This window comes from Pongo abelii, chromosome 19, assembly GCF_028885655.2.
Source record: "Pongo abelii isolate AG06213 chromosome 19, NHGRI_mPonAbe1-v2.0_pri, whole genome shotgun sequence".
NCBI classification, from domain to species: Eukaryota; Metazoa; Chordata; class Mammalia; order Primates; family Hominidae; genus Pongo; species Pongo abelii.
In genome coordinates, this window is record NC_072004.2 from 78,642,957 (window position 1) to 78,670,649 (window position 27,693).

The 27,693-nt window shown below is 38.0% G+C and overlaps 1 protein-coding gene across 6 annotated transcripts in view; it reads left to right on the top strand.

The window, feature by feature from the left end:
• TANC2 (tetratricopeptide repeat, ankyrin repeat and coiled-coil containing 2) overlaps positions 1 to 27,693 on the top strand; it is a 486,030-nt gene that overhangs the window by 247,336 nt on the left and 211,001 nt on the right. For all 6 annotated transcript variants that reach the window (XM_054537237.2, XM_054537241.2, XM_024234406.3 and 3 more), the window contains one exon: positions 1,457 to 1,643. In XM_054537237.2, the coding sequence (XP_054393212.1) occupies positions 1,457 to 1,643 (187 nt within the window). The remainder of the gene's footprint in view (positions 1 to 1,456; positions 1,644 to 27,693) is intronic.

Sequence of the window (27,693 nt, forward strand, 5' to 3'; positions counted from 1 at the left end):
ACGATAAAATGTTGGCTGGGTGCAGTGGCTCACACCTGTAATCCCAGCACTTTGGGAGGCTGAGGTGGGTAGAACACAAGTTCAGGAGTTCAAGACCAGCTTGGCCAAGACGGTGAAATCCCATCTCTACTAAAACTATAAAAATTAGCCAGGCGTGATATTTGGCGGCTGTAATCCCAGCTACTCGAAAGGCTGAGGCAGGAGAATCACTTGAACCTGGGCGGCAGAGGTTGCAGTGAGTCAAGATTGTGCCATTGCACTCCAGCCTGGACGACACAGTGAGACTCCGTCTCAAAAAAAAAAAAAAGGATAAAATGTTTTTAGTGTTTGAAAAAATATACTTTTATTCACTATTGTAGTAATTTATTTGTGTAGAAAGAGTTGAAGAAAAGTGAATTGTCATTAAATTAGGCAAACCAGAATATATTACCACCAACCTTTTTAGTAATTATTCATTCCTTCACATCAAAACTTGTAAATAACTTCAAGTATAAGAATCATTCAGTGTACAAGGTGATCTCAGGCTGTAATGCTGTTATAGAGAAGTTATTTAGGTTTGTATTAAACTAATATTAATTCTGTTTTATTAGACAAACTTTTAGAATAAGGCATTTTTCCCTGCATTCATGTGTTGTCTCTGGACAGCTGCCTATTGTCTCTGGACAGCTACGTATGTAAGCTGCCTATGTAAAGTTCTTCCTTGCATTAAGAACTTTATTTCTTCCCAGCTGTAGAGATTTTTTTTCCCTTCCATCTAAAGAAAATTATTGGCTGGGTCCAGTGGCTCACACCTATAATCCCAGCACTTTGGGAGGTTGAGGCAGGTGGATCACCTGAGGTCAGGAGTTCGCGACCACCCTGGCCAACATGGTGAAACCCCATCTCTACTAAAAATACAAAACTAGCCAGGTGTGATGGCATGCCTGTAATCCCAGCTATTTGGGAGGCTGAGGCAGGAGAATCGCTTGAACCTGGGAGGCGGAGGTTACAGTGAGCCAAGATTGTGCCATTGCACTCCAGCCTGGGCAACAAGAATGAAACTCTGTCTCAAAAAAAAAAAAAAAAAGAAAGAAAATTATTAACAAGGCAAAGTTCCAGGTCTTCCAAAAAGTTTTATTGATTGCAAGGAAAACTTGCAAATAGCAGGGAGAACTTGTGCTTAATAAAAAAATTTCTCTATTCTATTAATGAATGGCAGTGATAGGGCACTTGTCACTGGAAATTTTGTAGGCAGAAAAACTGGCAACAGTCTCTGTTAATGTTAAGTTCATCAAGTTTCACATTAATTTGTAGACCCCAAAGTCCTTATCCGAGAAAGCAAAAACAAATAGAGCCTAATAGATGTAAAAGCTATGCATGTAGTTTTTTTTTTTTCATCAAAGCATTTATTTTATCTTAAAATATACTTTAACAGCTGATCAGGTTATCTTACTTATTCATGATTCCAATTTTTCAGACCTCAGCAATCACTCAGCGGATAAGTCCTTGTTCCACTCTGACTAGCAGCACTGCCTCTCCACCAGCCAGTAGCCCCTGCTCTACACTCCCACCCATCAGTACAAATGCAACTGCCAAGGACTGCAGCTATGGGGCTGTTACTAGTCCAACCTCTACCCTTGAAAGCAGAGATAGTGGCATCATTGGTGAGTTGGTTTTTATATTGATAATTTTGTATCCTTTTTTTCCTTTTTAAAATAATTACACAAGCTTAAGGTTTTTAAAAATTCTGCTTTTGAATTGTTGAGATGTATATGTAAAACTTTCCTGGTCTTTTTAATGATGCTGGAGAGAGAAACTTAAGGGTAAACAAAATGAAAGGTATTCCTCCCTACTTAACCACTCCTTATCAGGATATTCCCTGATAAGAAGGAGTGGATTTAAAAAAAAAACTTCTGTCCACTTCTTCCTGTAAATGCACATACATCATCTATCTACCAACAGAAGTAGTTCAGAAAAAGTTCATTCCTTACTGGTATAGTCGAGAGTTTTATGAAAGAAAGGTGAGATTAGATTAAGTGGCGAAAGAGTTATGATTTGAGTTGTTCTGGGTCTATTTGTGCAAACCATATATTAGTTATTTAATTAGTTTTGGGAGCCCCTTTAGACTTTGTTTTTCTTCTTGTCAATAAGACAGCCCTGTTTTTTACCTTCTGCAAAGTAGAAAAATAGTATTTCTTTGCTTATGATTTGAAACCTTATACGAATACATTTTTATGGCAAGCTTGGGCATAAAGAGAACTTGAAACTTAGAAGTATTCAAGCAAAGAAATTTTCTATTTCGTTTTTCCCTTGTGAATTTTCTAATACCTTTTTTTTTTTTTTTTTTTTTTTTTTACCAAAGATCCTAGTTGACTACTTAGTCCTAGAAATATATCTAAATAATCTTCAACCCAATTAGCAGTTTGCAGCAGAAACTAAAACCACTCTGATAAAGGCAATGCTGATGGGACATTATGTAATTTATTATCTCCAGTGGACTCTAGGTAACATTTCATCAGAGCCAGACGTGGACTGTTGGAGGCTCATTCATGTTCAGGAGATAGGCCATCATCATTTATATGTACTGTTATGATTCAACACCTCTTGCTATGAAAATCATATAGGATATTTCTAGCTCAGGAAATCTTTCATCATATTCAAAATTTTTAGTGATCTTTCTAGAGTAATAGTTCCTATTAATGCATTTTGACAACTAGAAAATATTAAAGTATTGTGATTTCTCTTTGGGACACTGTTCTAATGCTCTTCTTATAGTTAGGTGTGGAGATAAGAAGAACAGGGGAAGAACATACTGCTGGAGTTTCTCAGTTTTTATGGTTATCAAGTTGTATAATGATTCAGACATTGAACATTATTCTATACCATTGGCATTTACAAAATGCTAAAAAAAAATTGCATTTCCTTTAATAATGGAGTTACCAGTAGACTCCTTTTGACAAATAAGTCTGTGTACATCTTCTAGTCAGAGATAAGAATTTGAAAATAGTATAAAGCTATATACTCTGTGAGAAGATAAAATGGAAATTGGGCTTCTGTCCAAAACATAAATGGCATTTCTGGGTATTCCTTTTCTACCTAACAACCAGATGATGACAGTATCATAGTCTCCAGCAGCTTTATATAGAATAAAGAAGAGGAAAGAACACAGGTGGTAATAAGAATAATTTTAATTAAAAGTTATTTATGGCTAGGTTTCTCTTCAGACCCCCAAAATTATAGTATATGCCAACCCCAATTAAGTATTTAGGAGCAGAGCATAAATGGGGAATGAATGTGTTCCATCATCTATGATATTGCACATGTGAATGTATGGGTTTATATTTATACATAGGTAGACAAAAGTGATTATGTTTTTTCCTCTCTCGCTCTGGGCCCCAGGTGCAGAGAGCTGAATTAATAATACTCCTCAGTATATACAGATTGGTCTGTACAAAGCTCCTCTCAGTTTATTACTTTTCCCTTTATCCTCAATCCCATTTAATTGCAGCCTTACTATTATATTTATATGTCCTTGAATATTAATGTGTCCTTGAATGTTATATGTTGTTTTTTGTGTATGTTTGTGATTTTAATTTATAAAGTGGCATGTTAATACAGATCTTATTCTGCTTTTTAAAATCTATATGAACACCAAATTTCTGGCTTCTGATGATGTAAATATTCTTCACATTTTACTTGCGAACACTCAGGTTACTTCCAACTCCTCTACCATTTGTACAAACCTTTTCTGGAGTTTATACCTAGGACTGGAATTACCGAGTCATGGGGCATATGATTATTTAACTTCATGAAGTACTCCCAGATTATTATCCAGAATAGTTACAGTAATTCACATTCTCATCAGCAGTATGTAAAGCTTCTTTTTCCTTTTCTCGTTCTTTGTTGACACTACCTAGCCCAGTTCTAAAATCCGAAAACTCTTAAAACCATTAAGTTTTTTAAAATATAAATTTACATCAAATTCATTTGGCTGTAAAATCTTACCTGAGCTAAGATGAGGATACTTACAGTCTTTATCCTACTAAATATGAATATCTATACATTTTATTGTAGAAATGTTAATATACTTGGTTACAGGATACTATTCCCTATGCCATATACAGTATCTGTGCCTTTTTACTTTTTTAAAATGTGAGACATTCTGTATTTTGAAACACATCTTCAGAGTTTCATATATGCGATTATAGACCTGTGTCATCTGACTTTCTGATTTTAGTAAATCTGATGGTTATAAAATTGTCTCATTTTAATATGCATTTCTTTTTTTTTTTCTAATAGTTTACTGTGTATTTTAAAATAGCTAAAAGGGTATAATTAGATTGTTTTCTTTTTTTTTTAAATTTATTATTATTATACTTTAGGTTTTAGGGTACATGTGCGCAATGTGCAGTTGAGTTACATATGTATACATGTGCCATGCTGGTGCACTGCACCCACTAACTCGTCATCTAGCATTAGGTATATCTCCCAGTGCCATCCCTCCCCCCTCCCCCCACCCCACAACAGTCCCCAGAGTGTGATGTTCCCCTTCCTGTGTCCATGTGTTCTCATTGTTCAGGTCCCATCTATGAATGAGAACATGCGGTGTTTGGTTTTTTGTCCTTGCGATAGTTTACTGAGAATGATGATTTCCAATTTCATCCATGTCCCTACAAAGGACATGAACTCATCATTTTTTATGGCTGCATAGTATTCCATGGTGTATATGTGCCACATTTTCTTAATCCAGTCTATCATTGTTGGACATTTGGGTTGGTTCCAAGTCTTTGCTATTGTGAATAATGCCGCAATAAACATACGTGTGCATGTGTCTTTATAGCAGCATGATTTATAGTCCTTTGGGTATATACCCAGTAATGGGATGGCTGGGTCAAATGGAATTTCTAGTTCTAGATCCCTGAGGAATCGCCACACTGACTTCCACAAGGGTTGAACTAGTTTACAGTCCTACCAACAGTGTAAAAGTGTTCCTATTTCTGCACATCCTCTCCAGCACCTGTTGTTTCCTGACTTTTTAATGATTGCCATTCTAACTGGTGTAAGATGGTATCTCATTGTGGTTTTGATTTGCATTTATCTGATGGCCAGTGATGATGAGCATTTTTTCATGTGTCTTTTGGCTGCATAAATGTCTTCTTTTGAGGAGTGTCTGTTCATGTCCTTCGCCCACTTTTTGATGGGGTTGTTTGTTTTTTTCTTGTAAATTTGTTTGAGTTCATTGTAGATTCGGATATTAGCCCTTTGTCAGATGAGTAGGTTGCGAAAATTTTCTCCCATTTTGTAGGTTGCCTGTTCACTCTGATGGTAGTTTCTTTTGCTGTGCAGAAGCTCTTTAGTTTAATTAGATCCCATTTGTCAATTTTGGCTTTTGTTGCCATTGCTTTTGGTGTTTTAGACATGAAGTCCTTGCCCATGCCTATGTCCTGAATTGTAATGCCTAGGTTTTCTTCTAGGGTTTTTATGGTTTTAGGTCTAACGTTTAAGTCTTTAATCCATCTTGAATTAATTTTTGTATAAGGTGTAAGGAAGGGATCCAGTTTCAGCTTTCTACATATGGCTATCCAGTTTTCCCAGCACCATTTATTAAATAGGGAATCCTTTCCCCATTGCTTGTTTTTCTCAGGTTTGTCAAAGATCAGATAGTTGTAGATATGCGGCGTTATTTCTGAGGCCTCTGTTCTGTTCCATTGATCTATATCTCTGTTTTGGTACCAGTACCATGCTGTTTTGGTTACTGTAGCCTTGTAGTATAGTTTGAAGTCAGGTAGTGTGATGCCTCCAGCTTTGTTCTTTTGGCTTAGGATTGACTTGGCGATGCAGGCTCTTTTTTGGTTCCATATGAACTTTGAAGTAGTTTTTTCCAATTCTGTGAAGAAAGTCATTGGTAGCTTGATGGGGATGGCATTGAATCTGTAAATTACCTTGGGCAGTATGGCCATTTTCACAATATTGATTCTTCCTACCCATGAGCATGGAATGTTCTTCCATTTGTTTGTATCCTCCTTTATTTCCTTGAGCAGTGGTTTGTAGTTCTCCTTGAAGAGGTCCTTCACATTCCTTGTAAGTTGGATTCCTAGGTATTTTATTCTCTTTGAAGCAATTGTGAATGGGAGTTCACTCATGATTTGGCTGTTTGTCTGTTATTGGTGTATAAGAATGCTTGTGATTTTTGTACATTGATTTTGTATCCTGAGACTTTGCTGAAGTTGCTTATCAGCTTAAGGAGATTTTGGGCTGAGACAATGGGGTTTTCTAGATATACAATCATGTCGTCTGCAAACAGGGACAATTTGACTTCCTCTTTTCCTAATTGAATACCCTTTATTTCCTTCTCCTGCCTAATTGCCCTGGCCAGAACTTCCAACACTATGTTGAATAGGAGTGGTGAGAGAAGGCATCCCTGTCTTGTGCCAGTTTTTCAAAGGGAATGTTTCCAGTTTTTGCCCATTCAGTATGATATTGGCTGTGGGTTTGTCATAGATAGCTCTTATTATTTTGAGATACGTCCCATCAATACCTAATTTATTGAGAGTTTTTAGCATGAAGGGTTGTTGAATTTTGTCAAAAGCCTTTTCTGCATCTGTTGAGATAATCATGTGGTTTTTGTCTTTGGTTCTGTTTATATGCTGGATTACATTTATTGATTTGCATATATTGAGCCAGCCTTGCATCCCAGGGATGAAGCCCACTTGATCATGGTGGATAAGCTTTTTGATGTGCTGCTGGATTTGGTTTGCCAGTATTTTATTGAGGATTTTTGCATCAATGTTCATCAAGGATATTGGTCTGAAATTCTCTTTTTTGGTTGTGTCTCTGCCCAACTTTGGTATCAGGATGATGCTGGCCTCATAAAATGAGTTAGGGAGGATTCCCTCTTTTTCTATTGATTGGAATAGTTTCAGAAGGAATGGTACCAGTTCCTCCTTGTACCTCTGGTAGAATTCGGCTGTGAATCCATCTGGTACTGGACTCTTTTTGGTTGGTAAGCTATTGATTATTGCCACAATTTCAGATCCTGTTATTGGTCTATTCAGAGATTCAACTTCTTCCTGGTTTAGTCTTGGGAGAGTGTATGTGTCAAGGAATTTATCCATTTCTTCTAGATTTTCTAGTTTATTTGCGTAGAGGTGTTTGTAGTATTCTCTGATGGTAGCTTGTATTTCTGTGGGATCGGTGGTGATATCCCCTTTATCATTTTTTATTGTGTCTATTTGATTCTTCTCTCTTTTTCTTTATTAGTCTTGCTAGCGGTCTATCAATTTTGTTGATCCTTTCAAAAAACCAGCTCCTGGATTGATGAATTTTTTGAAGGGTTTTTTGTGTCTCTATTTCCTTCAGTTCTGCTCTGATTTTAGTTATTTCTTGCCTTCTGCTAGCTTTTGAATGTGTTTGCTCTTGCTTTTCTAGTTCTTTTAATTGTGATGTTAGGGTGTCAATTTTGGATCTTTCCTGCTTTCTCTTGTGGGCATTTAGTGCTATAAATTTCCCTCTAAACACTGCTTTGAATGCATCCCAGAGATTCTGGTATGTTGTGTCTTGGTTCTCGTTGGTTTCAAAGAACATCTTTATTTCTGCCTTCATTTCGTTATGTACCCAGTAGTCATTCAGGAGCAGGTTGTTCAGTTTCCATGTAGTTGAGTGGTTTTGAGTGAGATTCTTAATCCTGAGTTCTAGCTTGATTGCACTGTGATCTGAGAGATAGTTTGTTATCATTTCTGTTCTTTTACATTTACTGAGGAGAGCTTTACTTCCAAGTATGTGGTCAATTTTGGAATAGGTGTGGTGTAGTGCTGAAAAAAATGTATATTCTGTTGATTTGGGGTGGAGAGTTCTGTAGATGTCTATTAGGTCCACTTGGTGCAGAGCTGAGTTCAATTCCTGGGTATCCTTGTTGACTTTCTGTCTCGTTGATCTGTCTAATGTTGACAGTGGGGTGTTAAAGTCTCCCATTATTAATGTGTGGGAGTCTAAGTCTCTTTGTAGGTCACTCAGGACTTGCTTTATGAATCTGGGTGCTCTTGTATTGGGTGCATATATATTTAGGATAGTTAGCTCTTCTTGTTGAATTGATCCCTTTACCATTATGTAATGGCCTTCTTTGTCTCTTTTGATCTTTGTTGGTTTAAAGTCTGTTTTATCAGAGACTAGGATTGCAACCCCTGCCTTTTTTTGTTTTCCATTTGCTTGGTAGATCTTCCTCCATCCTTTTATTTTGAGCCTATGTGTGTCTCTGCACGTGAGATGGGTTTCCTGAATACAGCACACTGATGGGTCTTGACTCTATCCAATTTGCCAGTCTGTGTCTTTTAATTGGAGCATTTAGTCCATTTACATTTAAAGTTAATATTGTTAGGTGTGAATTTGATCCTGTCATTATGATGTTAGCTGGTTATTTTGCTTGTTAGTTGATGCAGTCTCTTCTAGCCTCGATGGTCTTTACATTTTGGCATGATTTTGCAGTGGCTGGTACCGGTTGTTCCTTTCCATGTTTAGCGCTTCGTTCAGGAGCTCTTTTAGGGCAGGCCTGGTGGTGACAAAATGTCTCAGCATTTGCTTGTCTGTAAAGTATTTTATTTCTCCTTCACTTATGAAGCTTAGTTTGGCTGGATATGAAATTCTGGGTTGAAAATTCTTTTCTTTAAGAATGTTGAATATTGGCCCCCACTCTCTTCTGGCTTGTAGAGTTTCTGCTGAGAGATCCGCTGTTAGTCTGATGGGCTTCCCTTTGAGGGTAACCCGACCTTTCTCTCTGGCTGCCCTTAACACTTTTTCCTTCATTTCAACTTTGGTGAATCTCACAATTATGTGTCTTGGAGTTGCTCTTCTCGAAGAGTATTTTTGTGGCGTTCCCTGTATTTCCTGAACGTGAATGTTGGCCTGCCTTGCTAGATTGGGGAAGTTCTCCTGGATAATATCCTGCAGAGTGTTTTCCAACTTGGTTCCATTCTCCCTGTCACTTTCAGGTACACCAATCAGACGTAGATTTGGTCTTTTCACATAGTCCCATATTTCTTGGAGGCTTTGCTCGTTTCTTTTTATTCTTTTTTCTCTAAACTTCCCTTCTCGCTTCATTTCATTCATTTCATCTTCCATTGCTGATACCCTTTCTTCCATTTGATCGCATCAGCTCCTGAGGCTTCTGCATTCTTCACGTAGTTCTCGAGCCTTGGTTTTCAGCTCCATCAGCTCCTTTAAGCACTTCTCTGTATTGGTTATTCTAGTTATACATTCTTCTAAATTTTTTTCAAAGTTTTCAACTCTTTGCCTTTGGTTTGACTATCCTCCCGTAGCTCAGAGTAATTTGATCGTCTGAAGCCTTCTTCTCTCAGCTCGTCAAAGTCATTCTCCGTCCAGCTTTGATCCGTTGCTGGTGAGGAACTGCGTTCCTTTGGAGGAGGAGAGGTGCTCTGCTTTTTAGAGTTTCCAGTTTTTCTGCTCTGTTTTTTCCCCAACTTTGTGGTTTTATCTACTTTTGGTCTTTGATGATGGTGATGTACAGATGGGTTTTTGGTGTGGATGTCCTTTCTGTTTGTTAGTTTTCCTTCTAACAGACAGGACCCTCAGCTGCAGGTCTGTTGGAGTATCCGGCCGGCCGTGTGAGGTGTCAGTCTGCCCCTGCTGAGGGGTGCCTCCCAGTTAGGCTGCTCGGGGGTCAGGGGTCAGGGACCCACTTGAGGAGGCAGTCTGCCCGTTCTCAGATCTCCAGCTGCGTGCTGGGAGAAGCACTGCTCTCTTCAAAGCTGTCAGACAGGGACATTTAAGTCTGCAGAGGTTACTGTTGTCTTTTTGTTCGTCTGTGCCCTGCCCCCAGAGGTGGAGCCTACAGAGGCAGGCAGGCCTCCTTGAGCTATGGTGGGCTCCACCCAGTTCGAGCTTCCCAGCTGCTTTGTTTACCTAAGCGAGCCTGGGCAATGGCGGGCGCCCCTCCCCCAGCCTCGCTGCCGCCTTGCAGTTTCATCTCAGACTGCTGTGCTAGCAATCAGCGAGACTCCGTGGGCGTAGGACCCTCTGAGCTAGGTGCGGGATATTAATCTCCTGGTGCGCCGTTTTTTAAGCCCGTCGGAAAAGCGCAGTATTCGGGTGGGAGTGACCCGATCTTCCAGGTGCCGTCTGTCACCCCTTTCTTTGACTAGGAAAGGGAACTCCCTGACCCCTTGTGCTTCCCGAGTGAGGCAATGCCTCGCCCTTCCTCGGCTTGCGCACGGTGTGCGCACCCACTGACCTGTGCCCACTGTCTGGCACTCCCTAGTGAGATGAACCCGGTACCTCAGATGGAAATGCAGAAATCACCCGTCTTCTGCGTCGCTCACGCTGGGAGCTGTAGACGGGAGCTGTTCCTATTCGGCCATCTTGACTCCACCCCTTTAATATGCATTTCTTTGATTAGTGTAGAGGTTCTGCAGCTCTTCATATGCTCACTGCCTATTGTATACTTGTTAAGGGAGTCATTCAAATGGAAATAGGTAAAGTTTTGGGAAAAGAATAATCTAAAGAAGGCAAATGCAAAGAGAAGAAAACAGAGGACTGAGCACAAAATCTTAGAGCACATTCAAAGAGCAGGGAATTGGAAGTGAGAGAAGAATGAGCCAGTGGACACCAAAAAAAAAGTAGTCAGATAAATAGGAGAAAACTTGGGGCAGTGCAGTGCCACCAAAGCCAAGGGAGACACATGTTCCAAGGAAGGGGTGCGGAAAGGTTGGTCAACAAATGACAAAAGTTGAGAAGACAAAGGAAAATGAGGATGATTAAAGAATAAAAGTAAATATTTTCCCTACATTTGGCTTCCTTCTGTAGATATAAAAAATACATATTTATTTGTTTAGAAGTTGTGGCAGATGTTAATGCTGTGACTGCAAAGTGTATCTCTAACTTACATAAATGCACATCAGTGTGTGGATTCATTCATTTTAAATAAATACTGAGTAAATAAAAATATTTTTACAGCAAAGTTGCAGGATACAAAATCAACACCAAAACAAGTTTTATTTCTATATCCTAAAGATGAAAAATCCAAAAAGAAAAATAAGGAAACAATTTCATTGCAGTGGCATCACAAAGAATAAAATAGGAATAAATTTAACCAAGGAGGCAAAAAAAAAAAATTCTACATTGAAAACTGCAAAACATTGCAGAAGAAATTTTAAGACTTAGATGGAAAGATATCCTGTCTTCATGGATTGGAAGACTTACTGTTGTTAAGATAATGTTTGTCAAAGCAATCTACAGATTCAAATCAATCTCTATCACAATACCAACAGTAGTCTTTGCAGAAATAGAAACATCCAGCTGGAAATAGTAGCGTGAACTTGTAGTCCCAGCTCCTTGGGAGGCTGAGGCAGGAGGATCATTTGAGCCAGGAGTTCAAGTCCAGCCTGGAAAACCTAGCGACACTCTGTTTCTAAAAAAAACAAAAAAAAAAAAAAAAAGAAAGAAAGACTCATCCTAAAGAAGAAAGAAAGAAAGACTCATCCTAAAAGTCATATGAAATCTTAAAGGACCCTAAATAGCCAAAACAATCTTGAAAAAGAGCAACATTGGAGGACTCACATTTCCTGATTTCAAAACTTATTACAAAGCTACAGTAATCAAAGCAGTATAAAGAGACCAGAAATAGGGGGCCAGGTGCAGTGGCTCATGCCTGTAATCCCAGCACTTTGAGAAGCCAAGGCAGATGGATCAGTTGAGGTCAGGAATTTGAGACCAGCCTGGCCAACATGGTGAAACCCCATCTCCACTAGAAATACAAAAAGTAGCCAGGCGTGGTAGCAGGAGCCTGTAATTCCAGCTACTGGGGAGGCTGAGGCAGGAGAATCACTTGAACCTGGGAGGCAGAGGTTGCGGTGAGCTGAGATCAAGCCACTGCACTCCAGCCTGGGCAACTGAGCAAGACCCTGTCTCAAAAATAAATAAATGAAAATAAAGAGACCAGAAATAAACTCTTGCATATATGGTCAAATGGTTTTTTACAAGGGTCCTAAGACCATGTGGCATGGACAGTCTTTTCAACAATCAGTATTAGGAAAATTGAATATTGACATGCAAAAGAATGAAGTTGGTCATTTACCATCTACCATCTACAAAAATTAAAATGGATTAAAGACCTAAACATAGTAGTTAAAAACTGTAAAACTACTCAAAATTTAACCAAGGAGGTAAAAAACAAAAACAAAAACAAAAAAAACCAAAAACCTCATACACTGAAAACTACAAAACATTGCAGAAGAAATTTATAAGACTTAAATAGAAAGACATCCTGTATTCATGGATTGGATATAGGAGAGGAATAGAGAACATAGGAGGAAATCTTTGGACATTGCATTTGGTATTGATTCCTTGGATATGAACCAACAGAAGAAAATAATACATTGGACTTGACATAAATTTAAAACTTTTGTGCATCGAATGATACTGTCAAGAGAGCAAAAAGGCCGGGCACTGTGATTCACACCTGTAACTTTGGGACAGGTTACACAACTTTGGGGGGCTGAGGCAGGTGGATCACCTGAGCTCAGGAGTTCAAGACCAGCCTGGCCAACATAGCGAGACCCCCCATCTCTACTAAAAATATAAAAATTAGGCATGGTGGCACAAGCCTATAATCCCACCTACTCAGGAGGCAGAAGAATCACTTGAATCCGGGAAGCAGAGGTTGCAGTGAGCTGAGGTCACACCACTACACTCCAACCTGAGTGACAGAGCAAGACTTCATCTCAAAAAGAAAAAAAAGAGAGCAAAAAGACAACCCACAGATATTGGAAATAATGTATCTGATAAGGGATTAATATCCAAAATATATAAAGAACCCCTACAACTCAACAACAACAACAAACCAATTCAAAAATGGGAAAAAGACTTACATAGACATTTCTCCAGAGAAGATATTCAAATGGCCAATAGACACATGAAAAGATATTCAACATCACTAGTCATTAGGGAAATGCAAACCAAAACCACAATAAAATACTACTTTATACCCATTAGGATGATGATTATAAAAAGAAAGTGGAACATAACAAATGTTGGCAAGGATGTGGAGAAATTGGAACTCTCATACATTGCTGCTGGGAATGTAAATGATGCAGCTGCTGTGGAAAAGAGTATGGCAGTTCTTCAAAAAGTTCAACATAGAATTGCCATATGATCCAGCAATTTCTCTTCTAGGTATATACCTGAAAGGATTGAAAGCAAGAATTTGGACAGATACTTGTATGCCGATGTTCATAGTGGCATTTTCACAACGGCCAAAAAGTGGAAATAATACAAATGAATATGGACAGATGACTGGACAAACAAAATGTGATATATACATGCAATGAAATATTATTCACCTTAAGAAATGAAATTCTGATGTATGCTACAACATGGATGAACTTTGAAAATGTTATGCTGAGTTAAGCAAGACACAAAAGGATTGTATGATATATATGAGTCCACTCACATAAATGGAATACCAGAATAGCTAAATCATAGAGACAAAAAGTAGAATAGAGAATACTGAGTAGGGCTGCAGCGGCATGGGGAGTTGGTGGGATGTGGAAATGGAAAGTTATTGTTTAATGGATACAGAATTTCAGTTGGGGATGAAGAAAAGTTCTAGAGATGGATAATGTTGATGTTTGTACAACATTGTGAATAGACTTAGTGCCCCTGAATTATACACTTAAAAATGGCTAAAATAATTTTATGTCGTGTATATTTTACCACAGTAAAACATTTTTAAAAGAATACTTATTAATATGTATATGGTATAGACAATAAGAATATAGCAAATACCTGACTACCTCTCTTACCCTATAACAAAAATGACCTGTATTATATGCTAAAGCCCTCTTCTGTATCTCTTCCCATTTCTCTATTCATACCCTACCCTGAGAGGTCATCTGAATTTTGTGATTATCATTCCAGTACTTTCTTTCATGATTTTGCCACATTTGTATCCCTAAATAATTTATTATTTAGATCTCATGTTTTCAATTTCATATACCTGAAAGCATATTTATGCAAATTTCTTTCTTTTTTTTTTTTTTTTTTGAGACGGAGTCTCGCACCTTCGCCCAGGCTGGAGTGCAGTTGTGCAGTCTCGGCTCACTGCAAGCTCCACCTCCCGGGTTCATGCCATTCTCCTGCTTCAGCCTCCCGAGTAACTGGGACTACAGGCACCCGCCACCACGCCCAGCTAATTTTTTTATTTTTAGTAGAGACAGGATTTCACTGTGTTAGCCAGGATAGTCTCGATCTCCTGACCTCGTGATCCGCCCGCCTCAGCCTCCCAAAGTGCTGGGATTACAGGCATGAGCCACCACGCTCACCAACAAATTTCTTTTGTGCTTAGTGTTATGTACCTCAGATACATTCATGTTGTTGCATTTTAGTCTGCTTGTTTTTATTGCCATGTCATAGTCTACTGTATGAATATAGCACATTTGTTTATTCATTCTGTTGATGAAAAGTTGAGTTGTTTCCAGATTTTTGCTCTTGCAAATAGTGCTGCTGTGATTATTCTTGCGCTTGTGTCGTTAGTCATATGTATGATTCAGAATGTTAGAAGTGAAATTGTCAGGTTATTAGAAATGTGTCTCAACTTTATAAAATAATTTCATCTTTTATGAAACTATACCAGTTTATACTGCCACTAGCAATATACTGTAAAATGTTCCATTTGCTATAGATCTTTCCCATGTTTGATATTGTCAGGCTTCATTTTGCCAATTGGATGATATGAAAGTTATCTAATTGTGATATTAATTTGTGTTTTCTTGATTACTGATGAGGTTAAACAATCTTTTCACATGTTTATTAGCCAATTAGGTTTCCTCTTTTGTGAAATGCCTGTTCAAGTTTTTGCTCATTTCCTAATGTGATTTGTCTTTTCCTTACAGATTTGAAGGAAATCTTTATTTTTTAATAGGAAGCCTTAATTTTAATGTAGTCAAGTTTTTTTATTTTTTCTTTTGTATTTTATATTTTTGTGAAACTTTGCTTTGTCATTTAAGTCCTTAAAATCACCTAGAATTGGTACAAGAGTACAAATTTATGTTTTTCTGTACAAATAACTAGTTACATTACCATGTTCACATGCAGTGTATTGCTGCCAAAAGCAAATTTCCATAAATGTCTAGGTCTTTTTCTGAGCTTTTATTCAATCCATTGGTAAATCAGTCTCTCCTTATAACAATATTGTACTGTCTTAATTACAACCGCTATAAGTCTTGATCCTTGGTAAACAAAGTCCCCTAACTTGATCATCATCTCAAGGATTCTTGGCTGTTCTGTACCCTTTCTTCTCCCAAATTTAAGAATCAATTTGCCAAATTCATGAAGAACCCCTTTTGAGATTTTTATTAGAATTGCATTGAAACCATAGATCAATGAGTGATGAATTTACAACTGTTTCCAATATTAAATCTTCTAATCCAGGAATATATTTTTTATCTCTTTCGTTTAGAGCTTCTTTAATATCTTTAAATAAAATGTTCTAATTTTTCAATAAGGTCTGGTATATCCTTTCAAAGATCTTTTTTCCTAGATGCTTTATATTTTTATGCGTTTGTCAGTGTTATGTCTTTTTCATTATACTTCTTACCTATTGCATAGAAATATGTACAGATTTGTATATTGTATTCAGCACTGTAGCAAATTCTCTTATTAAATAATGTATAGTTTTTTTGTGGTTTTCTACATATACAACCATATTGTTTGCAAATAATGACATTTTTATGTTTTCCTTACCTATCCTTATATCATGTATTATTTATTGATTGATTTCTTTCTTCCTAATTTTTTTTTTTCAATTTTTTTGAAACAGAGTCTCTCTGTTTCCCAGGCTGGAATGCAGTGTTGCAATCTTAGCTCACTGCAACCTCCACCTCAAACTCCCACTGAAGTGATCCTCCCTCTTCGGCCTGCTGAGCATCTGGGACTACAGGCGCATGCCACCACACCCAGCTAATTTTTGTATTTTTTTTGTAGAGACAGGATTTTAACATATTGCCGAGGCAGTCTTGAACTCCTGGGCTCAAGCAGTCCACCCGCCTCAGCCTCCAAAAGTGCTGGGATTACAGGCATGAGCCACTACACCCGGCCACACTTTTTTTTTTCCCTTGTTGTACCAGCTAATTCTCTGGCACATTGAATTATAGTGATGGAAGCAGTCATCTTTATCTTGTAACTGATTTTTAAAGGAATGCTTGTTTTTTTGTTTTGTTTGTTTGTTTGTTTGTTTGTTTTGAGATGGAGTCTCACACTGTTGCCTGGGCTGGAGTACAGTGGTGCAATCTCGGCTCACTGCAACCTCCACCTCCTGAGTTCAAGTGATTCTCCTGCCTCAGCCTCCCGAGTGGCTGGGATTACAGGCACGCGCCACCACGCCTGGCTAATTTTTTGTTTTTTTAGTAGAGACAGGGTTTCCCTATGTTGGCCAGGCTGGTCTCAAACTCCTGACCTCGTGATCCACCCACCTTGGCCTCCCAAAGTGCTGGGATTACAGGCGTGAGCCACCGCTCTCAGCCCAAAGGGATGCTTTCAGTATTTCGCTATTAAGTATTATGTTCCTGTAGATGTTTGTAGACATCATTATCAGGTTTTTAAAATGTTTATTTCCAGTTTGTTATGTATTTTTAACTATAAATGAATATTAATTTTTTCAAATGTTTTTACAAATATCTGTTGAGGTGATGAAATAGTTTTTCTCCTTTATTCTCTCAATGGTGTAAACCACATTAATTTTTCAAATGTTAACCTGATTTTGCATTCCTAGAACCACGTGTAGTTATGATACATTTTTAAATAAATCAACTTATTTTCTAACACCTTGTTTAGGATTTTTGAATCTATATCCATGAATGAGATTTGCTTGAAATTCTCCTCTCTGGTTCTGCAATTGTCAGGTTTTGCTATCAAGGATTATGTTAGCCTTATAAAATAGATTGAGCTCATCCAAATATAAATAGTCCCCAAGGCTGACTCTCAGCCTTTCTATTGTCATCTTTCTCAGTTGTTACCATCTGCTTTCCCTGCTGGGATGACTCTCTCTGTTCCTTGACTCCTATTTCGTATTTTGAGCTCTGATTTTTGGTTCCACAATTTCTCTGTTTATTGCATTCTTTTCATCATGGACACATGTCCAGGAATAATCACACAAACCAAATCTTGCTTTCTTCATGAAGCAAACTCTGATTATCCCTCCCTTCTCTGGATTTCTGCACTATCTACCTCCCTCCTCTACACTTATGAGACTCACTGCCAATAACCAGTATAGTTACTTATAGTTATATATTTATTTTCTTTATGTAAGCTTCTTAATGTCAAGATTTATGTCTCCTACTTTTTATTTGCTCTCGGGATTTAGCATAATATCTAAATTGTGGTTTATATAAGAAGTCTTTATAGGGATGTAATTATTAAATAACTAAACATTTTGAGTAAATAACATAGAGCAACACAATGTGATGAAGAGTAACCTTTTTTTCTATCTGAAATAGTTTGTGGAAGATTGGAATTATCTGTTTCTTGAATATTTAGTCAGATTTGCTCTTAAAATAATCAGGGCACTGTCTTCATGCAATAAATGCAAATTTCAATTTTAACTACTATTTCTATGTATTATGTTTAATACTATAGAACATTTTAGGTTTTCTTTTTCTTCTTGAATCAGTTTCCTTGTAGTTTTTTTTTAATCTTTTAAAAATTTTTTAGCATAAAGTTATCCAAAATATCCTTTTATAATGGCATCCCTACCTACCCAGGAACCTAAGACAGATACCTGAGAGGAGCCCTTGCCTCCTCCCTCTCATATTTCTCATCCCTGTATTTTATTTTCATCCTTCATAACATTGCTTCGATGGTCCTCATTATCTCAGACTTAGATTAATACAGATCTTTTTGTCTGCTTTTCATCTTGTTCTTTCTGTTGTTTTTCACTCAGCAACCAAAGTAAATTAATTGAAAATCAATTACTTATTTGACTCCCGGTTACCTAAAAGATAAAGTGAACTTCTTGAAAACAAAGTCTGACCATATCACTCTTTTGGCTCTCATTTGCCTGTAAGACTTATAGGTAAATGAATTTACATTTTGTAGATTCATAGGCTTCCTTTGACCTAGGCCCTCATGATCTGGTGATGGCCAGTTTCCCCAGCCTTATCTCCCACTTCTTTTTGCCTTGGATTTATTGTTCTAGCAGCAATAGTTTTTTTTTCATTTCTGTGATTTTGTTCATATTGATCATTCTTATTATGATATCCTCTCTCCTAACATTAGAGGAGATAAAAGATTATCTCCTCTAATCTTTTATCGTAAATCCAGCTGAGAAGTATTCTGTCACCACCACTACTACTCCTCCCACCTTTCCTCAGCTCTGGACTTCCACTGCTATTCAGTACATATTGTTACTCCACTTTCCCAGTAATACCTGTGCAACACATGGTATTATGCGTACTTTTTGAGTCTACTTTTCCCCCATTGACTGTTAATTTCTTGTTAGCAGAAATTAACACATCTGCACCATTCTCTCAGTGTGTGCATATCTTGTGTATAGGAGGTAGTTAAGAAGTTCTCATTATAACTTTATTAAATTTACACCCTCAGAAAATGTCTGCCAAATGGGGAGAAATGTGTATTCATTTTGCTTTCACCAACGAACTAGTAAAGACGCAAGATAATATAGGATAAAATGTATATCAGGCATAAACACTAAAGGTGAAAAAAATCTGTAAATTTAGAAAAACGTCATCTGTACAATAAGCATCTTTTAGAGAGTCATGATGTCTCATGGAGAGCTATCTTTGTTGTTGATATAGTCCTTCTAGTATAGACAAAAAATTGTATTTTCACAAAATAAAATGTGTATTTCTAATTAAAAAAAAAAAATTCTTGTTAGCAGAAACTGCCATGTTCATTTTTTATCTGTAGCATTTAGTCCAGTGACTGGCATGTGGTAGCATAGTAGATGCTCAATAAATGTCTATAAAAAGAAGGAAAGCTTAATGATGGGGGAGGAGGGAATGAAAAGCTCACCTGGCATTTTGTTGTAGTTGTTTTGTTTTGTTTTCTTTTATTATACTTTAAGTTCTAGGGTACATGTGCACAACATGCATGTTTGTTACATAGGTATACATGTGCCATGTTGGTTTGCTGCACCCATTAACTCGTCATCTACATTAGGTATTTCTCCTAATGCTATCCCTTCTCCAGCCCCCCACCCCACAACAGGCCCCAGTGTGTGATGTTCCCCACCCTGTGTCCAAGTGTTCACATTGTTCAATTCCCACCTATGAGTGAGAGAACATGTGGTGTTTGGTTTTCTGTCCTTGTGATAGTTTGCTAAGAACACCTGGCATTTTTTAAATTCATTTTTTGGCAGTGCTTAGAGTGACTGTTAGGTACAAGATGAAACTTTATTGGATTTTGAATAAGATTAGAATTCTCCATTGACTAATTTTGTTCTCTTAAGTTCTCTATGATTAATTTTGGCAAGACGACTTTTATAATTCCTGCTGAGCGTCTTCCTGTGTTCTTTTGATATTATTAGAGTATCTATAATTGGATATCATCTATATTGCCATACATAAAAATAGCTATAGAAATATGTCCCTTCAAGCAGAAGGAATGGTGCTTGAAGAAATACCTAGGTGGAAAGACAAGTGAGCCATGTAATGACAGATATGTTTGGTTTGTGCAAATAATACAACAAAAGTGCAAAGTAACATCAGTGCTTACATTAGGAAAATGGAATGTCCTCCTGCTCTTTGTTTTTATTCTATTTATTTATTATTTTATAGAAACAGGGTCTCACTATATTTCCCAGGCTGGTCTTTGAACTCCTGGCCTCAAACGATACTCCCACTTCAGCCTCTCAAAGTGCTGGGATTACAGGCATGAGCCACCGTGCGTGAACCTCTTTACTTTTAAAAGCCCTTCTTACTATAAAATGTAGCACTTAAATAAGGTCCATAGACCAATGAATAATTGTGTCTTTGTGCCACAAATTAACTCAAAACTTTCTACCACCTATCAGGACTACTTTCATCATTTTTATTGATCTCATGTTTTCAACAAATTTGTCAGCATTACTCTATTCATTATTCAATAGTTGCTCATTTTTAATTTATGAGACATATATCTGCTAACACTTATGTTCAAAATAAGGTAACTAATATTGTCACCCTTGATATAATTCTAGCTAAGTTTACAGAGGCTCGATGTTGTAGTTAACTAGTCACCAATAAATATGTGATTATTTATAAAGTCTTTGAAATATTGAAAATAGTGAAACCCATTACTACCCTCTCAGACCTTTACAAGTGTAATGTTTCAGTGTTTGGAGCCTACCGTATGTGCTCATGGTCTGTCAGAGAAAAGGGCTATGTTTCTGGCATATATACCAGGGTTAGAATACACAGAGACAAGTACATCTTAGCCAACTGTGACATGGTACCTAAAGACAGAAGCATCTGCTAGGACACACAAAGAAAACACCACAAAAGGTGAGGAATTAAATAACAGACACTTTACACTTAGACAAGTCCTCTGGGAAGCAGGAGCTTGCATTCTCTAGCTTTCAGTGTACAACCCATGTAGCCATGTAACTCCAAGCTTCCAACTAAGAATTACAGAGCCAGCTGACCAAATGAAATTATATTTCAGTCAGATTTTACTGAATGAAAAAGACTTAAGTATATTTTAATAAGACAACTTCCAGAAATCAGGGTAAGTATACGTTTGTTTAAACAATACAGACACATAATATAAATATATACAACTATTTACTATCAATGAATACATTTATAAATAATTATAAAACATGCTGTGGAATTCATACAAATCTCATTGGGGAAGGTGCAACATTGTATTTGGTGGCAAAAAGTTTAAGAACCATTGGGCCTAATGCTAGATGACGAGTTGGTGGGTGCAGTGCACCAGCATGGCACATGTATACATATGTAACTTACCTGCACATTGCGCACATGTACCATAAAACCTAAAGTATAATAATAATAATAATAATAATAATAATAAAAGAAAAAAAAAAAAAAAAAAAAGAACCATTGGGCTATTACTGAAAGACTGAATATATGAAATGAAGTTTTCATTAAAATGAATAGTTTTGGCAACATGCGGAAATAATATGATAACTTAATAATGACTTGAACATTTAAATTAGCTTTAAGAATATCTAGCCCCTGGTTCCCAACATTTTCAGCACCAGGACTGCCTTAGCATATATTTCTTAGAAAACAGAGCCTGAGACAAAAATTTATATGTTAAGACCTTTTTAACAGAATACAAGCCAGGGAAGCAAGCATGAAGGAAAGGGGGAGTGAGACAGGAAAGGAAAGAGAAAAAATGTAAGGGAAGATACTACAGAGCTGGCAGAGGTGAGAGACCACATGTCTCTGAACTGTGGAAAGGAGACTCCAAAGAGGATTTTTCTGCTAACTCCCTTCCTGTATTGGTCACAGCCTGGTGAGTATTATCTCCCTTATTCTTCCTATTGCACAAAACCAGTAGCCCTACTATATCTTATGTCTCAGTGACAATAGGGAAGTCCAGGGACAGAGGAGAGAGACTGTATAGCATGCACATGAGGTAAGGTATTGATTGACTTGTGCCCAGGATCAACACAAATGACTCGGAGCAGCCCTTGTAGCCAACCCCTCAGTCTGGAGCCAGAGGCATTAGTAACACAGACCTAACTCCAACCCATGAGAATTGTTCAAATCGTTGTGAGGGCCACTTTGGCCAAACAACTGGCAGGTGTCTATATCTAGGATTCTGCTTTAGTCCATTCAAATGGCTATAACAAATTATTTTAGCTTGGGTAATTTACAAGCAATTGATATTTATTACTCACAGTTCTGGAGGCTGGGAAGTCCAAGATCAAGGCACCAGCAGATTTGATATCTGGTGAGGGCTCATCCCTTGTAGCTGAAGACTTTGCTGTGGCTTCACATGGCTGAAGAGGCAGACATGCTTCCTCAGGCCTGTTTTATACAGGTACTAATCCCATTTGTGAGGACCTAATCAACCCCCAAAGGCCAGAACCTTTAATACTGTCACATTGGAGATTGTTAGTTTCAACACATGAATTTGCTGGGGGACACAAATGTTCAGAGAATAGCAGGTGCCAAACCCAGTACAGTCCAACCCTTGTACCACATTGATCCAGTAGTATCCTCTGAGTATCTGGTCTCACCCTGGGAAGATGATGTGATGATGCTCTCAATTCTTTCCTGAGCGGGTGGGTTCTAAATCATGTCCTTCAAGGTGTAGTCAGTTGTAACCTCCCAAAAAGCCTTAGAAAGGGTTAGTAAACAAAGATTTAGGTCCTTGCTGCTCCATGTAGTCCTAGAGACCATAATGCATGCTCATTATTTCCCTCTACCCATTTCAGAACAAAAAATACCAAAATAGATTTAGGAACAGGAATGATGTATAATTGAAAGTCGTTTCATAATGATGAATGGATCAGTTTATCAAGAGGAAATAACCTAAATGTTTATGCAACTAACAGAACTTCAAAATGAGAGAAATCCGTAATCAGATTTCAGCATTCATCTCTCAGTAGCTGATAGAACAAGTAGAGAACCAGTTAACGTATAGAGGATCTAAACCATTCCATCAACCAACTTGACCTAATCGTCTTTTATTGAACAATGTGATAATAAAAAATATGTCTATTTGGTCTTTGTCCCTGGTTCCTGACACAGGGTTCCTAAATACCTTTGAATTTTCCGAGTCATAGGAGCATCTTGGCAGGCCCCTAGATAGCTTCAGGATAGGGAATGGTCACCAGAAAGACCAGGGGATGACTACGGTTACACTTTTAGCCCCACTCCAGACTTCCAGGGAGGGAAGAGAGGCTAGAGATTGAGTTAATCAACAGTGACCAATTATTTAATCATGCCTAAGTAGTGAAACCTCCATTTTAAAAACACCCTAAATGATGGGGTTCAGAGAGCCTCTGGATTAATGAACACACCAAGGTACTGGAAAAGGCATGCCAGGAAAAGGGATGGAGGCGCCACACTTTTATTTTATTTTATTTTTATTTTATTATTATTATTTTTTTTCTGAGACGGAGTCTCTCTCTGTTGCCCAGGCTGGCGTTCAGTGGTGTGGTATCAGCTCACTGCAAGCTCCACCTCCTGGGTTCATGCCATTCTCCTGCCTCAGCCTCCCGAGTAGTAGAGACGGGGTTTCACCGTGTTAGCCATGATGGTCTCAATCTCCTGACCTCATGATCTGCCTGCCTCGGCCTCCCAAAGTGCTGGGATTATGGGCGTGAGCCACTGCTCCTGGCCTATTTTATTTTATTTTGAGACAGGGTCTTGCTCTGTCGCCCAAGCTGGAGTGCAATGGTGCGATCTCTGCTCACTGCAGCCTCCACCTGCTGCGTTTAAGTGATTCTCGTGCTTCAGCCTCTGGAGTAGCTGGGATCACAGGCACATGCCATAACACCCAGCTAATTTTTGTATTTTTAGTAGAGACGGGGTTTCACCATGTTGTCCAGGCTGGTCTGGAACTCCTGACCTCAAGTGATCCACCCATCTCGGCCTCCCAAAGTGCTGGGATTACAGGCCTGAGCCACCATGCCCGGCCAGCTCCACACACTTTCATACCTGCCCTCTGCCCCTCTTCCATTTGGTTATTCCTGAGTTGTACCCTTTATAATAAAACAGTAATAGTAAGTAAAGTGCATTCCTGAATCCTGTGAACCATTCCAGCAAATTATTGAACTCAAGGAGGTTGTGTGAATCCCCACTCTATAGCCAATTGGTCAGAAATACAGATGACAACCTGGGACTTGCAGCTGGCGTGCAAAGTGAGGACAGCCTTATGGAAGTAAGCCCTTAACCTGTGGAGTCTGTGCTAACTCTGGGTAGTTAGTGTTAGAATTCATATGAATCGTAGGGCACCAGTTGGTGTCCAGATAGTTGGCAAATTGATTGTTGGGTGGCAGCAAAAACTCACACATATGGTATCAGAAGTGTTGTGAGTAAAAATAGTTGAGTAGTCCACCCAAAAACAGCAGAGTACAGATTCCTTTTTAGAAGGTTCACCAAGACAGACCATATTCTGGTCCGTAAAACAAGTCTCAGTAAACTTAAGTGGACTCAAAACTAAACAGTGTTCTCTGACCACAGTGTGATTAAACTAGAAATCAGTAATAGAAAAATATCAGGAAATTTCACAAATCTTTGAAAATTAAATAACATTTCTAAATAATGCTCCAGTCAAAAGAAGGTGGAAATTTAACAATATTTTAAATTAAATATCAGTGAAAACAAAACATATCAAAATTTGTGGAATATACCTAAAGAAGAGCTTAGGAGGAAATTTATAGCATTAAGAGCTTTTTTTAGAAAGCAAGTTTTTAAATCAATGAACTGAATTTCCAGTTAAACTAGAAAAATAAAAAGTTCAACCGAATGTAAGCAGAAGGTAGGAAATCATACAGAGCAGAGATCAGTTAAATAGAAAACAGTGGAGAAAAACAATGAATTAAAAGCTGGTTCTTTGAGAAAATCAGTAAAATCAATAAACCTCTTCCTGTACTGACTAGGACAAAAAAAGAAGATACAAATTACCGCTATTAAGGATGAGGTAGGGACATTATTACAGGCCCCACTGACATTAAAAGAATACTAAAGGAATGTCACAAACAATTTTATTTTTTTAATTTATTTTTCTTTTTCTCTACACTGGGAAGAAACTTAAGTGAACAATTTTAATGTCAGTAAATTTGACAATTTAGATTAAATGGACAAGTTCATTGAAATAAATAAACTATCAGAGCTTACTTGATAAGAAAGAACCTGAATAGCTGTATTGAATTTGTTGTTTAAAACTTTGCCATAAGGGAAACTTTTGGTCCAGATTCATTGACAGGTAAATTCAACCAAATATTTAAGGAAAAGTAATACCATTTCTACACAGACTCCTCCAGGAAGTTAAAGAGGAACAACTAGGAGGCCAATATTATTAACCTAAGAACAAACCAGACAAAGACATGACATGAACAGGAGAGTACAGTCCAATTATCTCTCATGAATGCAGAATTCTCAACAAAATTCTAACAAACTGAATCTAATAATATATAAAAAGGATAATGGCTCATTACTAATGGGTTTTGTACCAGGAATTGAGGTGGTTTCTACATTCACGAATCAATCAGTGTAGTCAATCATTAATAACAGACTAAAAAAGAAAAACTGTGTGATCATCTGATAAATACAAAAAAAAAAAAAAAAAACAGCATTGGTCAGGCACGGTGGCTCACGCCGTAATACCAGCACTTTGGGAGGTCGAGGTAGGAGGATCACTTGAGGCCAGAAGTTTGAGAGTTGCCTGGGCAACATAGTGAGATCCTGTCTCTACAAAAGTTTTTAGAAATTAGCCCGGTGTGATGGTACACACTTGTAGTCTTAGCTACTCAGAAGGCTTGATCCCAGGAGTTCGAGGCTGCAGTGAGCTGTGATCATGCCACTGCACTCCAGCCTGGGTAACAGAGCAAGACCCCATAGAGAGGAGGGAAAAAAAAATTGACAAAAAGTTAAAGTAGGAATGGATGAAAAATTTTTAAATTTGATAAAGGGTAACTATGAAAAACCTACATCTAATTCATACTTAATGGTAAAAACCTGGATGCTTTCCCTTGAAAATCATGAACAAGACAGATTTCTACACCTATCACTTTTATTCAGTATTATGTTGGCAGTCTCAATCAGTGAAATAAGATGAATAAAGTAAGTAAATAAAAGGCATCTAGATTAGAAAGGAAAAAGTAGAACTGTCATTATTTCCAGACATGATACGCTGTGTATAAAGTTTAAGAAATCTACCAAAAATAACTATTAGAAACTAGTGAGTTAGCTGGATGTGGTGGCTCACCCCTGTAATCCCAGTACTTTGGGAGGCTGAGGCGGGTGGATAGCCTGAAGTCAGGAGTTCGAGACCAGCCTGGCCAACATGGCGAAACCTCCTTTCTACTAAAAATGCAAAAATTAGCTGGGCATGGTGGCAGACGCCTGTAATGCTAGCTACTAGGGAGGTTGAGACAGGAGAATCGCTAGAACCCAGGAGACAGAGGTTTCAGTGAGCCAAGATCATGCCACTTCACTGCAGCCTGGGCGACAAGAGCGAGACTCCGTCTCAAAAAAGAAAAAAAAAAAATAGTAAGTTTAGCAAAGTCTCAAGGTATAGGATCAATATGCAAAAAACTATTGTATTTCTCTGTACCAGCAACAAAAAAATGGAAATTGAAATAAAAGGGTCATTTACAAAGCACTAAATTGTGAAATAATTAGAGATAAATTAAAAAATACATGACCTGCACAGTGAAAAGTGCAAAACATGCTGAGCAAAATTAACAAAGATATGTGGGAAAATATACCATGTTCAAAGATCACAGTACTCCATACTCTTAAGATGTCAATTCTTTCTAAATTGATCTATTCCAGGGGTTGGTAAACCATGGCAGGCAGGCCAAATCTGGCTACCCACCTGTTTGTCTCCTGAAAGCTAAGAATGGTTTCTATATTTTTAAATGGTCACATTTTAAATTATTATATAAATAATAATATGTAACATAAATTATTGTAACATCCAGATATGTAACATTTGTAACATCCAGATATGTAACATTTGTAACATCCAGATATGTAAGAATCTGGATGTTGCCTACTGGCCCACAAAGCCCAAAACATTTACTGTATAGCTCCCTAAGAAAAAGTTTTTCAATTCCTCGTCTATACATTCAATGCAATCCCAAACAAAATCCCTCCACCTCCCAGGTTCAAACAGTTCTCCTGTCTCAGCCTCCCGAGTAGCTGGGGCTACAAGCGCATGCCACCATGCCCGGCTAATTTTTTGTATTTTTAGTAGAGACGGGGTTTCCCCATATTGGTCAGGTTGGTCTCGAACTCCTGACCTTAGGTGATCCACCCACCTCAGCCTCCCAGAGTGCTGGGATTACAGGCATGAGCTATCACACCCAGCCCACCATGGTTTTTAGTAGAAATTAACAAGCTAGCACTGTATACCTATGTAACAAACCTGCATGTTCTGCACATATATCCATTTTTTTCAGAAGAAATAAGAGCAAAAATTAAAAAAAAAAGAAATTAACGACCTGATATTATCATTTGTATGGAGTTAGATTAGCCAGAACAAATTTTGAAAAAGAACAAAGTTGGAGGATTTATACTACCTGATTTGAGGTTTACTATAAAACTGCAGAATTCAAAACAATGTGTTACTGCTGTAAAGGTGGACAATGGAACCACATAAAGAGTCCAAAAATAGGCTGAGCACAGTGGCTCACACCTGTAATCCCAACACTGTGGGAGGTCGAGGCGGGTGGATCACCAGAGGTCAGGCATTCGAGACCAGCCTGGCCAACATGGTGAAACCCCTCCTCTACTAAAAATACAAAAATTAGTGGGGCATGGTGTCACGTGCCTGTAATCCCAGCTACTCAGGAGGCTGAGGCAGGAGAATCGTTTGAACCCAGGAGGCAGAGGTTGCAGGGAGCCGAGATCGTGCCATTGCACTCCAACCTGGGTGACAGAGCAAGACTCCGTTTCATAAAAAAAAAAAAAAGTCCAAAAATAGACCCACACATACACTAGCAACTCATTTTTGACAAAGGAATCAAGGCATTTTAGTGAGAAAAGGCTATGTTTTTCAGCAAAT